Source organism: Nipponia nippon, unplaced genomic scaffold (assembly GCF_047370975.1).
Source record: "Nipponia nippon isolate SJK-2023a ecotype South Korea unplaced genomic scaffold, ASM4737097v1 scaffold_3, whole genome shotgun sequence".
In the NCBI taxonomy this organism is placed as follows: Eukaryota; Metazoa; Chordata; class Aves; order Pelecaniformes; family Threskiornithidae; genus Nipponia; species Nipponia nippon.
In genome coordinates this window covers 85,947,707-85,962,150 of record NW_028262347.1, presented here as the reverse complement: position 1 = coordinate 85,962,150, position 14,444 = coordinate 85,947,707, and the positions used below count along the sequence as shown (strand labels likewise).

At 39.7% G+C, this 14,444-nt stretch overlaps 1 protein-coding gene across 4 annotated transcripts in view; it reads left to right on the top strand.

The window, feature by feature from the left end:
- PTEN (phosphatase and tensin homolog) overlaps nt 1-14,444 on the top strand; it is a 104,133-nt gene that overhangs the window by 37,052 nt on the left and 52,637 nt on the right. The window contains exons 8-9 of one of the 4 annotated variants that reach the window (XM_087768085.1): nt 7,601-7,825; nt 8,830-12,413. The exons of 2 other annotated variants lie outside the window; for them this stretch is intronic. In XM_087768085.1, coding sequence (XP_087624211.1) covers nt 7,601-7,825; nt 8,830-9,015 — 411 coding nt within the window. In that variant the 3' untranslated portion in view covers nt 9,016-12,413. Of the gene's footprint in view, nt 1-7,600; nt 7,826-8,829; nt 12,414-14,444 lie in introns of those variants that run through there. One more of the 4 variants, XM_087768089.1, reaches the window with a different exon arrangement.

Sequence of the window (14,444 nt, the reverse complement as noted above, 5' to 3'; positions counted from 1 at the left end):
CATCTCTTGGTTCCCAGCTGCAATGCCTTGACATTAGACATTTAGAGAATTCACTTAAAACTGAGAATTTTATCAGTGTCTCAATTGTGGAAAAAATGCATCTGGAACTTATTTTGACACCAAAGTCAGCAAGTTCTTAAAGATAAATGCCTCATCACTGGGTTTCATTAATTCTGGTGCTTGTGGGGCTGGTTTGCATCTACCGAAGTGAAAGGTGAGGAAGAGATCATGTTGATTAAAGGCTACTTTTGTATTTACTACTTAAAATTCTTCATGGATAGTTCTTCACTCTTAATGGATGTTATAAAACTTAAGAGCATTCATTGAGTGAATCCTGTGTACAGGCAAAGCATAAAAATAAGAAAATGCCAGAGTGGATTGGGAGACAAACATAAGTGGTGAGATAACAGAGTCTCTTATAACTCTGCACGCAGGTTGTACCTACTAGACGTGTATGTAAATACACAGGTACGCTATTTTGTGGGCTTGTTCAGTTACAAGGCATTGTTAACTAGTTTAATGGTGTAATTTCACTAGCTAGAAATGTCATGTTCTGTTGTTTGCTATGTGCTGGTGTCTGCAAAAGTTTTTAAGGTTTCTTAATGGGAATATTTTCTTCTTCTGCCTGTTTAATGAGATGTTTTACTTGGTCAGTGTGGCTATATGCAATACAGAGAACTGTAAAACAAAGCATTTTAAAAGTAGAACATTAAAATTATTGACATTTAAAACTGCAACGCACAGGAGCTAGTTTTGAGAACGAACTTGTAAAGGAGCACCCAGATAAGTACTGTGGTCTGGACATGAAGGATGCAGGGAGGAGATGAAACAAACCCCAGATATCTGAGACAAGGTCCTGTTTTATCCAGTCTCTGTCCTGTCTTAACTGTGAATTTGTCATTTCTTTACCATCTTCAGTAATGTATGGATTGCACATGGGCTTTGTAGGAAGCATTGTGCTGCACTGCCCCTTTTGAGTAAGCCCCTGAAATATCAGTGCACAGCTCAGATGCTGGATCTTGGCTCTGTAGCACCAGGAACGAACTCCTGTGTTTGTTTTACCTCTATAGAGAGTACTGAGATCCAGTGACAGCATAAACTAGATCTCCTTGTTATCACATACAATTTCTGTAGCATAAATTCCGTCTTCAAGAGAGTGTAAAATTGTCTGCAGAAATGCAGCAAGCGTGTTACTATGCTGTAGTTTCATTTCAGACTGTCATATCAGCCATGGTTTCATTTCTTAAGAATCTCTTTGTAGTTTCTGAGTAGCTGGTTGATTTTTTTTTCTTTTTGTCTATTTTTATCAAGTACCTGAACTATTCAGGTTCTGTAGATTACAGATAGTGCAGAGGTGCTTCTTTTCTCAGTGTTTTTGGACTGCTAGGGCCAAGAAATGCTGAGATGGTGAAAGCTCTTCTTTCCACATCTGCAAGCTTTTCTGAGAGATAGGAACTGTCCCTTCACCAGACAGAAGTCTTTACAATTGTAAAGAAATGACCTTGATAATCTGCCTCAAAGATCTGTTGAATCTAGTGTCTAATTGCCTTCAACCTTGTGTAAGAATGGAGGCCAAAAGAAAGTAGGAATATGGTGTTACACAGTTCTGGTAAGACCACCTCTGTTAGTTTCTCCAGTAAACGCAGACATGAATTGAGGGCATCTGGGACTGGGTCAGTGGATCGTCTCGGATGTAAGCATGTTCATCTGTTATATGAAACCACTGCTGAGGTCTTCATATTGAGAATTAGTGAAATATTCCATCTGTGACATGTGCTTTGGCACTAGAGGAGATCCTTGCACATGGTCCTTTTGACAACGTTACGTAAAGTGACTACGGTGGGAATAGGGCAAAGGTGAATATATGTGGCAGAAAACCTACCTTGGCACAAAGTTGAACACAGTTCTCTGCACAAGTGTTTCACATCTGTGCCTATTCCTTTTCTAGATAAAATGAGTCCACGCAGTTTTTACTCAAAACCCCAAAAGAGAGGGCTGTGGAGAGTTGTCACATTTTGGAGATCACCTCTATGCAGTGATCACCTAATTCATGAGGAACAGCATAATTAGGAGTAACAGGATCTTATTTTCCAGAGGTTCTGGTTTATTCACATGTGTTTATGAAAGCTGGAAGTACAGACCTGTTGCCCGTCGCTGGTTCTTGCTCTTCCAAGGTTTTCTGTTAGCTGCTAAACAAGTTTTCTTGCACATGCTTAAAGGCATCACATATCTACCACTCTGCATTTTAACTTTCCGTAAGAAACCTAATCAAAAAACTAGTAACATTAATTCTCAATGCATTCTGGGCCTCAGCCTGGAGAATGGCTATGTCTCATCTCCGGAAATAAAGCAATCTTCTGTGTCCTCCTGCTGGGTCTGGTTTGGTGTTTGATACCACTGATCTCAGCTGAAGTGCTCCAGATTTGCTCACCTGTACTTGTTTTCAAATTTCTTAATCCTCTGAGGAACAGTAGCATTATCTGCAGAGCTCTGTAGTATGGAGGGTCCTTCTCAACTTTGATCAAGCTCTTGGATAAAATTATTATGCATAAAACAAAACAAACTTGAATGACCAAGTGACTTCAAGTATGTAGCATCACAGTGTTAGTATGAAATTTAAAGCAGTCAAGTGTCCTGTGTTTTTTAATGGCAAAACTTAATTTAAGCAAATTCAGTGGCTAGCAAGAGATGACCTCAGCCAAAGGATTATTGGTGCTGGTAAGAAGATGTTGGTAAGAGGGTGACTGATTTGAAAATGTTACCCTGTTTCAGCTCTTCTATAATCTGTGCCGCCTGGCATCAGTTAGCAAGTCCACAACTTTTTGTCTTGTCTAATAAAGTTGTTTACTTTATTCTTGGACTGTTTCTTCAGTATGATGTAGCTACTTCCTTTCAAGAATGAAATGCATGATCATATGAGAACAAAATGGCTTGAGGCTTGAGTCAGTTATTATGTATGAGTTTCTGATGGATGGAAGTTAGTAATTTGTGGGGGTTTTTTAGCATGATTTTTGTTTCTCTGACTTGTAGCTTGGCTATTTTTCCATCTCAGACTGCTGCTGTTGTCTCTCTAGGTTTGCTTCCATGTATCTGTGTGCAGCCTTTTTCTTCCAGTTACTGATGTTGACATGGTGATCTTAAAGTACTTCAGAGTATCCTTACATCACTTGGTTCAGTGAGAGTCTGTTTAAAAATAATACAGAAGATCTTGTCATCTTCCTGCCTGCAGAGCCTGGGGGTAAAGGAGACCTTTTTCAGCAGTCCTCCCAGTATAGATGAGAAGAAAATGTTGGTATGGGGGTTTTTGTAAGAGTCACTGCTGTTTTATACCCATACTCTAGTGTTTGCAGGGTTGACAGCATTGTTTGAGCTGTTGGGTATGCCATTTAGATGTTGGGTAAGAAGTTCTGCTACACAGTTCAAGAGGACTTTGGGTGATTGCTGTTTAGAAAACACTGAAGAATGAACTCTGAAAATGTCAGGACACTTTAACTGTTGATCTGAAAATGGTACAAGAAGTTCCATCAGCCATGACTACAGGAAGGCTGTGAGGCCAGCATGGAATAGGTTGAAACATGATCTCCATCTTCTGATTGCTGGATAGCATCTCCAAAACCCGTAGCTGGTGCTGCAAAGTGATTATAAGTGCCTGTAGATCTCTCTGCAAAATTAAACTCTCAGGAGGATACAGGAACTCCTAGCTGATGGTTTAAATGATCTTGGATTTGGATCTCAGTCTGCAGTTAGAGGCAGATATCGGCTCTAGAGTGAGGTATATTTTTCTGTCAGTGTGAGAACTGAAAAAACTGCACAAGGTAGGGATAAGTATTGTATGTCAAAATAATGTGATTAAATCAGGTTCTGTCTCAAGTGTCTGATACTGCACTGTAGATTTTATGATACAGATTTGGTTATGGGAAGAAATACATCTGTGATCTGTTTTTTTAGGGTAGATGCCTGTGATGTAACTGGAAGTGAAGCAAAACACATTCAAAAAAAGCCTCTAGCTAATAATCATTTTCAGGAACCTATTCATTAAATTGTGTTCCTGTGAGGACTTGAGCTGGTATTCTAATTTGCTATATAAAGCTTGAGTTCAGTTAATGCCTTGATTTTTAGAATTCCTATCTTTGGCCCATATTACATCAACTTTCTTCATTGTCTCCCATGAAATATCTTGGAGCCTGATGCTTTAGCTGAAGCTGGCTGAATCCTTACTTTGAATAATGAATTTTGGTTTTCAGTGAAAGCAGTGACACAGTTATCAGCCTTAAGAGCTAATTCCAAAAAACATAACCAAGTCTTTGCTCAATTTGAGTGGCCGTGCCATGTTCCAGTACCCATGAACTTAGATTATTAAGCTAATTAAGTTAGTGTAGTGGGAAAGGAAGGAAAATAACTTGGTGCTTTAAAAAGCTGGAGGAAGATAAAAGGATAAATGACCAGCTCGGCCAAGTTGTATTGTTTAGTTTGAGTCCCTGAAGACATCTGCAAATTTATCCCAAGGAAAACAGATTAAAAGATGCCTAGTGAGAATTTTGTCGTCTGTCTTGTCTTCTCCAGACTCTTATCAGTAAAGCTGAGTGCCTGCAGTTGCTTGTTCAGGCAGGCCCTTAAATGCCAAGTAAATCCTTCCTGGTTCTGCTCCACCAGATGAAGTTTAAGGTGAGGCATGACAAGACCATGCCTTCTGCTTCTGCTGGCATTGGTTTACGTCCAGTGGCCTTGTTTGCTTTGGCACTGCTTTTCTCCAAAGCTGCTTCAGCACTGTTGGTATAAGCCATTTTCCATCCATCCACTGCAGCGTGTTCATCAGCTTTGTCCTCTCCTCTGCTAACCTCACTGGAGCTGTCATGGGTGGCACTGAGGACCAGTACCAGAGTGCATTGCTGCTTCTGCATTGTGGTCCTGAGAAGGATGAAACATAGTAGTACCATCACCCCAGCCACAAGAGGTGGGAGCTCCCTTAAGTGTGGTCGTGGTGTGGAATTGCACTTTCTTCTCTAAATCCTCACTGGAAGGATGGCTTCTTCACCAGTGGTGAGACTGCAGGTGGTATATCCACCTGCTTATAGAGCTGTTGGGTGCTGGAAACATCAGTTCAGGCTTGCTTTTTCCCGCTGTTTATTGCAGATGGCACTTGGACTCCAAATCCCTCCTGTGCTGTAGCTGGAAAGCTGATGCCATTGGTTGTTTCTGTTTTGACCTGAACTGGTCTTTCGGTTTGAGCAGGAGTTAGCAATCTCATCTCCTTGGAGGACTATGTATCTTTTTGAGGGACTCATCATCTGGGCATAGGAGGAGCCTGGACCAGGTTACCCTGAAGATGTCTTCATGGGGATTTTGCCGCTTTCTTCATGAGACATCAGCAGGCAGGCTGATGACTCATTGGAACATTACAGAAGAGTAAACCCTCTTGCCCAGGATGTTCATCCTCTACTTCCAGATCCTGGGGTGTGGGAATTTTTAAGACTGTTTCTGAGATAGCATTAGGAAAGAAGAAGAGGGTGCTATGTGAATGAGCAGTTTGGGCCTGGCAAGAACCTACTGACTGCTGCCTTGCATGGATGGGCTCCAACAAGGCTTCTTCATAGATGTGATGGCTTGAAGGGACTTGGTGGTAGTGGCAAACATCTGTTAGTCTCCCAAGACAACTGTAATTACAGCATGTTAATTTGGTAGATTAACTTGATTCCCAAAGGTACTGGAGAGGCATGTGTTGGAGTGAATAACTTCTTAACTACCAGAAGTGTTTCTGACTGAATTATTTAACTTTTATCTTTGCTGTTGCACTTCCTTACAGGTTGGAGGTCCTTAGGTGCTTACAGAAATGCACACAAGCTGGAAGTGTTTTTGTATGCTTTACCTAAAATACTGAAAATGGGTCTACTGACCTTTGGTAGAGGAGGCAGGTAGAAGTTGTTTCATCAGACACTTCTGAATTCCCAGTATTTGTGTGTTTGTTTTATTTGTGTATTTGTTTTATTAATTTGTGATGAAGAAGAATACAAGTCAAGCAGTAGTCCAGCTCTTCCCTGCCCCCTTTTCGTTGGCCCAGGAAAATGTGGTATTTTACTGGTGCCAAATTGCCTTCAGCAGGGAGGCATGCTCATATCATACACACTAGAACCACTTCTGTTCCACCTCTGATTCCCCCGCCCTGCTTACCAGCAGAGGTGAATAGCTAGGAAGGTGGGGCAGGACCTGGATTTTCCCATAAGAAATTGGAATTAGATCTCTCTGGTAAACTACAATATGTAAATTAGCTCAGTTGGTTTGTGTTCTGGTCCTGTATAATATCAAGGAATGTTAGATTCTGGTATGTGCTAGCTTTGTCTCCCCTGCAGCTTTAACAGAAATGCAGAAATACTGACTATTGTGGGAAGACTGGCCATTTGCATTTTGGATCTTTTGCCTGAAAGCTCAAATCAGAGTAAAATAGAAGGTTTCATTTGTAAAGAGGAAGTAAATGTAGCTCGGTTTCAGATGGAGAAGTGCTTAATGTGCTAGTCAGGACTAACCTACTAAGGGTAGTTTATCTTGGAAACATCAGCTCTTGACTGACAGAAGTATGGCAAGTGATGGAGAACTAAAACAAGAGCATTCAGTGCATTCTACGGATCTGGTTAGCTGAGAGCTTAAAGATGAAATTCCTGGGCATATAATCTTCAGAGATTGTCTAGCCAAGAGCAAAACATGGCTGCTTGTTCAGTAGCACATATGGAGACAGACATTCACAATGACCCTACTAGTCATAACGATAAGCATGTAATATACTGGCTGATATCAGTTAGTTCTCCAGTGACTTTTTAAAATCACTGATACATTTATAATTTGCCTTTTTGTACAGGTATACCTGTTGCAGTGTTATAGTGGATATTCTCACTTGTACCTTTCCAGCTGTTGATGGTAATCTGTCAAGTTCTGCTTCAGTCAAATATCCTTAAACTGTCAATGCCTCATCTTCTTGTTAAGAACTTCCTGTTGAGTAGATGGACAGCAGACACTTTCAGAGTCAGACTTTGTCTTAGTACTGGTCAGCAAACACCTGACTGGTAGAAACCATCTCCATAAAGCAGTAATGAATCCACTATGATAGGAGGCCTGTATTTGTAGGGTGTTTTTGCTCAATTACTGCTGTTTCTGTATAAAAATAAAGAAAAGCATTGTGTTATGCAGGAAGCTATGGGAGAGGATGTTCTCTATTGATAAATATGACTCACCTAAGCTTGTTCAGGTTGTCTGTTGGGTTTGGCTACTGCTTGGCAAGGTATGAGCAAAAAAATCTCTTTATGCCTTGTGATTAGAAGTTTAACATTTGTTTAATTTATTGTCATCTGCTTTTTTTGTAGGTAAGATAGATAAGGAGTGACTTCTGAAAACTTAATTGGTTAAAATTGAGTTTGATTAATGCAGAGTTTTGTGTATTGTCTAGGAGAATTGGTGAAAATGTCTTTGCATGTAATGTAACCAATGATGTCCAAACAAATTTTGTCTCATATTACCAATTTGTTTTTGACCAGCTGATGATGTTAGTTTAATTAATGTGCCACTACTGAATACTAAAGAAAGCTTGTTCTTTGTGTTCTTCCTCCCCCAGGACAAAATGTTTCACTTTTGGGTAAATACATTCTTCATAGGACTGGATGAAAATTCAGACAAAGTAGAAAATGGAAGTCTAGTTGCAGATCAGGAACTTGATGGTATTTTCAGTACAGAGCGCTCAGATAATGATAAGGAATATTTAATCCTTACATTAACAAAAAACGATCTAGACAAAGCAAATAAAGACAAAGCCAACAGATATTTCTCTCCAAACTTCAAGGTCAGTATATATTATGTGTAAACAAAGCTGAAGAGCTGCATGACGTTATCTGATTTGTCTGTCTTGCCTTATGGAGGAACCATTTGAAACTGCTCTCTACGTGGAAATTGAATTAATATATTAGTATTGCCACCACTTAGCAAAGCTAGCTCTGTAAGTTTATCTGCTTTTTGGGAAGTTGATAGGTGTTCAGAGACTGGGAGAAAAGGCTTCGGGTTGTTTCAGGTATTTCTCAAAGCCATTAGAGATGAGTAGTAGGAGACCCAGAGACCCAGGTAGCATCTTTCCTGTACCCGCTGCATTGCCGTGAGCTCTGACCTTTACACAGTATGTCCTGAGTTGATTTGCAGAGATGCCTGCATCATGGGGATACCTTAACCTGTGATTTTAGCTTTGAAGAATGAGCCATTGCCAGCACTGTTTTTAAAAATGAAAAAGGCATTTTTAAGAATTTTAGCGTTTTTCTAACTTGCTCATAAAATATCAGTTAGACCCCAGCAGTGCTCATTTGAAGGTAATGGTCATAGTTGCTTGTTGGAATGTTGCTTGACTTTTAAAACACACACACACACGCACACGCCCCCCCCTCCCCTCCCCAGTTATAGAGTGTTCATTCCTGTACACTCTTACTACAATCTCTTTGTACTTGCAGAGGTCTAGAAGGTAGGACGGTTGAAAAGCTTGTTGTGGCATGGCCCGCCGCAGTGTTATGTCCTGCTGCTGTAACTCAGAGTACTATTGGTTGGTACAGATATGCAGAACTCCTTCAGCTGGGCTTGAAAAACTTGCTGCTTTGCTAGTTCTTCATTTTGTCAGGGCTGGTAGTGAGAGGCTGACTAACCTCAGAAGAGCTCTTTCTTTATTTCCTTCTTTCCAGAGTAAAGAGAGGAGCACTTGAGTGATTCAGTGTAGTAAAAGGAGCCATGCTGTTAAAAATTGCATTGTTACCTGTGCTCGGTTAAAGTCCAGGTTCCCTTTTTAAATGTTGTTTTTTCCTTTCCCAGGTGAAGCTATTTTTCACAAAAACAGTAGAAGAGCCATCAAACCCAGAGGCTAGCAGTTCAACTTCTGTAACACCAGATGTTAGTGACAATGAACCTGATCATTATAGATACTCTGACACCACTGACTCTGATCCAGAGAATGAACCTTTTGATGAAGATCAGCATACGCAGATTACAAAAGTCTGAATATTTTTTTTATCGGAGATTAAAAAAAAAACACACAAAAAAAACCAACCACGAGGAGTAACAAACTTGAATAAACTGAAAAAAGGACCTTTTTAAATGGCAAAAGGACATAGTGTCAGATTACCAATTATAGGAACAATTCTTTCCTGACCAATCTTGTTTTTCCCTATAAATCTACAGGGTTTGACACTTGTCCATTTGGGGGGAAAAAAAAAAAAAGGTAATGTAGTTCTGATATGTATATACCTTTTTGTGTCAAAAGGACATTAAAACTTCAATTAGGAACTATAAACATGGCACTTTCCCATTTTATTCCAGTTTTATAAAAGTGGAGACAGACCTAATGTGTATACGTAGGAATTCTTCCTTTTGTGTTCTGTCACCAAACAAAGTTTTGAAAATATACAGGTTCACATCCTGCCCCTTTTTTTGCACTTGTGTGGCAACAGAAAAGTCTGCAGTTGGCTGAGAGATGTTTCTAGAAGGTTTTACTACATTCTAATGCATGTATTTTGGATGGGGGATGGAAAGTAATGCTCAGAAAGGAATATAGTTCGCTGGAGCTTGGCCTGTTTACCATATCCGGCTACTTACATGCACCTTTCTTTAGCATGCTACCGTAATTCATCCTGGACAGTTGAAGAGTGGCCACTGTCACTGCTTGTTGTTTGTGCATTTTATTTTTTTAAGTGTAATGGTGCTAGAAAAGGCAGCTAGAGGGAGTGATTCCATATAGGGGTACAGGAATGAACCTTCACAACATCCTAAAGACCCGCAAATGAAGGGAGAAAAATTATTGGGGTCACAGAAAGGAAACACAGCAACAATGACTTAACCATACAAATGTGGAGGCTATCAACTAAAATACAGGCTTGAAACAAATTGTTACAAAATTTGACAATGATTTATTAATTGTTTTTTTCTGAATTGTAACGGCTGCTCCATCTCCTGTATAATCAAGGCCAGTGCTAAAAGTCAGATGCTATTAGTGCATACATCAGTCAATATCTTACATTTATATTATTAGTTTTTCAATCATATTCCTGCTGTGAATACGTCATGTGCTGCCTTGCAAGCTTTTTTTCTCATTAATATAAAAATATTTTGTAATGGTGCACAGGAAATTTCAGTTGGAGATTCTCCAGGTTAGTGTTTGTTTTGAGGATTTATGATGCATTTATTCAATCAAACCTCTGTCAGCCATTCCACCCCTTTGACCTTACACATTCTATTACAATGAGTTTTGCAGTTTTGCACACTGTTTTTAAAAATTTCATTAACTGTTAGGGAATTTTACTTGAATACTCAGTACCTACGATGTTTTAAAAACAGACATTACACATGTCATGATATAGAGGAAACCAGTGTTGCAGTAAATTCTCAACACCGTGTCTATATGAAGATGTGTACTTTTAAAAAGCAGAGCTTGTCCCAAATATATTGTTTGCTATTAAAAAAAAAAAAAAAAACAAAAACCAAACCACCCAACAAATTAGATTTCTAAACTGGCAGTGTTGTATTATTTGTTCATAGGGATATAGCCAGGAGTAGGGCTTGAGATCCATTTTTGGTACATAATTGACATGCCCAGACTGCAGATGATTTAAGAGTACAACTACTGTTGCATACAAATGTGAAGTAGCTGACAAAATTGTTCTCTCTAAAGTATGCCATGAACAGCTGTCCCCAAATTGACACTTTTTTTTAGGATATAATACACCCCCCCCTCCTTTTAATTAACTTATTGGTGCTGACATTGAAGTTCATTAGCTGTGGTCTCGCCTAGATAACAACTGGATATGGAATCTGTAAGGGCCCTGTACAGCAGCATTAATGGTAACAATTTGAATGAGACAATGCAGGACTTCCAGTAATTACTATTGGTAAACGAAGGTATAAAGTGCTTTTTTTTTTCGGTATCTGTTGGTCAGTTTTGCTCATCAGATTCATGATTCTAACTTCTAACAAAGCTGATAAATATTTTCTGACTTATAGGTTTAATTAGACATTAATAGCTTAATGGATCAAGATTGCTGGTTCCAGTGCTCATTATTCCCACTGTTATTGACGAGCAGGAGGTGGTTACCTTGGGACGTGAGGTTTAAGTCTTACCCTTCGAATCATGTTTCACCTTGTCTGTTTTTTAACAGTTGAAAGTTGTGTTGGCTAATAAACAAAAATGTTCATGCTTTGAAAGTATTTGGAAATTGACACTGCTGCGTGTCCCACTTTGGATAATAAAAATTGGATTGGTGCGGTTCCGGTATGTAACGCTGAGGGCCTGATTGGAAATCATGACGCGATGGGCTTTTGCACTGTTATTTTTCCTTTGGAATGTGAAGGTTGGAATGAGGGTTTTGATTTTTTTGAATGTTTCGATGTCTTTGAGAAGCCTTGCTTACATTTTATGGTGTAGTCATTGGAAATGGAAAAATGGCATTATATATATTATATATATAAATATATATTATACATACTCTCCTATACTTTATTTCAGTTACCACCCCCATAGAAGTTGACAAGAATTACTATGACTGAAAGGTTTTTGAGTCGTTATTAAAACTTTATTTATGACAGTATTCATAATTAGCTTGAACTGCATTCTGTAGGTAATCTTTCCTTGAGTTTCCGGACTGTATGCTTAAACCTTTTTGGATGTACAGCAGCTTACATGTCTGAAACTACTTGAAGGCATCACTTTGGTAAGAGCTTACTGTTAGGCCCTGAAGCATCCCCTAGTCATTGGTAGCCCCACTCAAAACATTTGCCACAGCTATTAAAGGGCAGTTGTATAAATAGCATCCAGATTTGTTCCTGTGGCACACATTGTAAACTGAAGTGGAGTTTACATGCAGCATCAAATGTTTCAGCTTTCAAAAAAAAAAAAAGAAAAAAATTAAAAAAATAAGATGCTAGTGTGCAGGTTCCATGTTTAGTCATAGCAAATGTGTGCAATATGTTAACGATGCCTGTGGTTGCCACGAAGTGCCTCGTTTACCTTTTAAATACTGTTAGAAAGTGTCATGCATGCAGATGGATGGGGTGGAACTGTGCACTAAAAGGGGCTCCAACTGCAGTGTTTGGCAGAGCTGCCTTTCTCTGCCAGTTCAAATTTTCAGTCTGTTTTCATATAGCATATATATAGATATACTAAAAGAAAAAAAAAATCAGTCTGTTAAGCAGCCTTACTCTGATTCAGCCTCTTCAAATACTATTGTGCTGTGCAACAGTGGCTCTGTGTGTAATGCTATGCACTGAGAATACACAAAAACCAAGTATGACATGTACAGGATAATGCCTCATACAAATCAGATGTCCGTTTGTTATTGTGTTTAACAACCCTTTATCTCTTAGTGTTAAAACTCCACTTAAAACTGATTAAAGTCTCATTCTTGTCACTGTGTGGGTGTTTTATTGAAGTATTTTGAGTATGGAAATGGTCAGCTAAAATATTTTGCTTGTAAGCCATGAAATTTTGAGCATGATCATTAGAGCAAAGGATGCTCCTTGTGTGTCAAGGGATTTTAAGGGAACTGCAGCTTAAAACCCGTTTATGTTTAGAAGCTTTAAACAAGTGTACTCATTGGAAGTGCAGATTATGTGCAGGGAGATCAAACCCTTTACTGTGATGCTGTAATGTTGTGATGCATGACCTGTTTCCTGGGGAACTAAACCATTTTTAGTCTCTGAGTAAGAGAACTCTTTCTGAAATGTGCATTATCTTCTTTTTAATGTTGACCGGTGCATCTCCAGCAAAATGAGATGCGAATCAAACCTGAGAAGTCTTTTCCTAAAGGAGCTTTAAATTGGCAATGAGATGCATTTTTTCCCAGTGGAAAAAGTACGCTCAACACATATACCAAGTACATAGTTCGGGGTTCCTTCTATTCTTGTTGCTCATCTATTTTCAAACTAGACTTCAAACCGGCACTTTACTAAAAACATACATGGTGTTCTCCTTTTGTGTTAGGGTTACCCTTTGAGCCTCTAGGAAAGAGAGGCCGATAGCTCACTGGATAGTCTCTGCATTTCTAGTGATGGCGAGGAACCAGGGCACTGTTCTGCACCCCCTGAGTCCTGGGGATGCTGAATTGGGTTACTTTAGGTGACTCTTGTTATTCCTCCTTCCTTCCTGCTGGTGTTAACATCATCCCTGTATCACAGCTGGCTGAGCATGTCCAAAAAAAGTGCGTATCAAGTAGAGGTTTGGTGATGTGGCCCATTCTGCTCTTTGGTGGTAAGAGATGTGGAAAATAGTTTTGGTACTTTATGGGGGTGGAATGTTTGCCAGCTGTGTCTGGCCCTTTCAGGTGAATGACACAGTTAAGGGCTTTACCCCATTTTAATAAAACAGCAGGCGGTACTACCCAGTCTGTTAATACATGTTCCTTTTTCTGAGTAAGCTTGTTTTTCATCCAGAAAATGAAAGTAGAGTGGGAAGGTGTAGAAAGGAAGGACGGGAGGCTTTAAGGAAAGTAGTCTGAACAGTGTTCAATATGTTGAGTAGCTTCTATAAATACATAGATCTATATATATGAAGGGATTCTAGTCTGAAGACGGGTGAAAAGTGCTGTTGCAATGTGGATAGAGTATTCTGTGTGACTTATACTCTTGTCCTGTTAACTAGAAGTCCCATGCTCCAGTCCTTAGCAGCTAAAAGCTGCTTCTGTAAAAAAATACTCATTTTTTCCATTTATGGCTGTGCCTATGAGTGCTTTGGTGACTAACGTGATGATTGCACTTCCCAGGATGGTGCTAGGTGCTTGTACAGGGAATGCTTCCGTGTGCTCTGTCCTTCCACCTGCAGTTTTCCGTGTCTTCCTCTGACCGCCTTTCCTGCTGTAAAAGCTTCAGTGCGGGTGCCCTGGTGAGCTTTTGCTACCTCTGATGTCAGCAGCAAACAGCAACTTGGTTTATGCAGGTCTCTTTTTAGACAGCCATGGAGTGATTGTTAATAATTAATTACATCTTTCTTTAAAACTGTAGCCAGAGTTATAAATTACGCTCTTTAAAGAAGGAATTATGTCAGTAGCAGACTTTTAAAACACTTTTTTTTTTTTTTCAGTTGGTTGGCATTTTGGTTATGAAATGAGTGATGACATCTGCTAGTGACGATGTTTCTATATTAGTCTAACCAGATGCCCTAAGGTAATGCGCTGCTGTGATCCCTGGCCCATTGCCATGGGGAGGTGACGGTGTCCGTGTTCTGGGTGCAGCGGGAGCCAGGAGGCACAGCCAGGTGCAGTCATACACCCACAAGGGGTGGACCAGAAAAAAAGCCCAACAAACCAGCCCTACAGGTTGAGACTATTGATACAAAGGGAGGGCAGGTCAAATAACAAGCTGGGTCGATGTTTGGAAGATGTCTTCTCAAAAACATAATGTGAATTGCTTGCTACTTCTGCTTCTTTGGTTTCCTCTCAACCTTA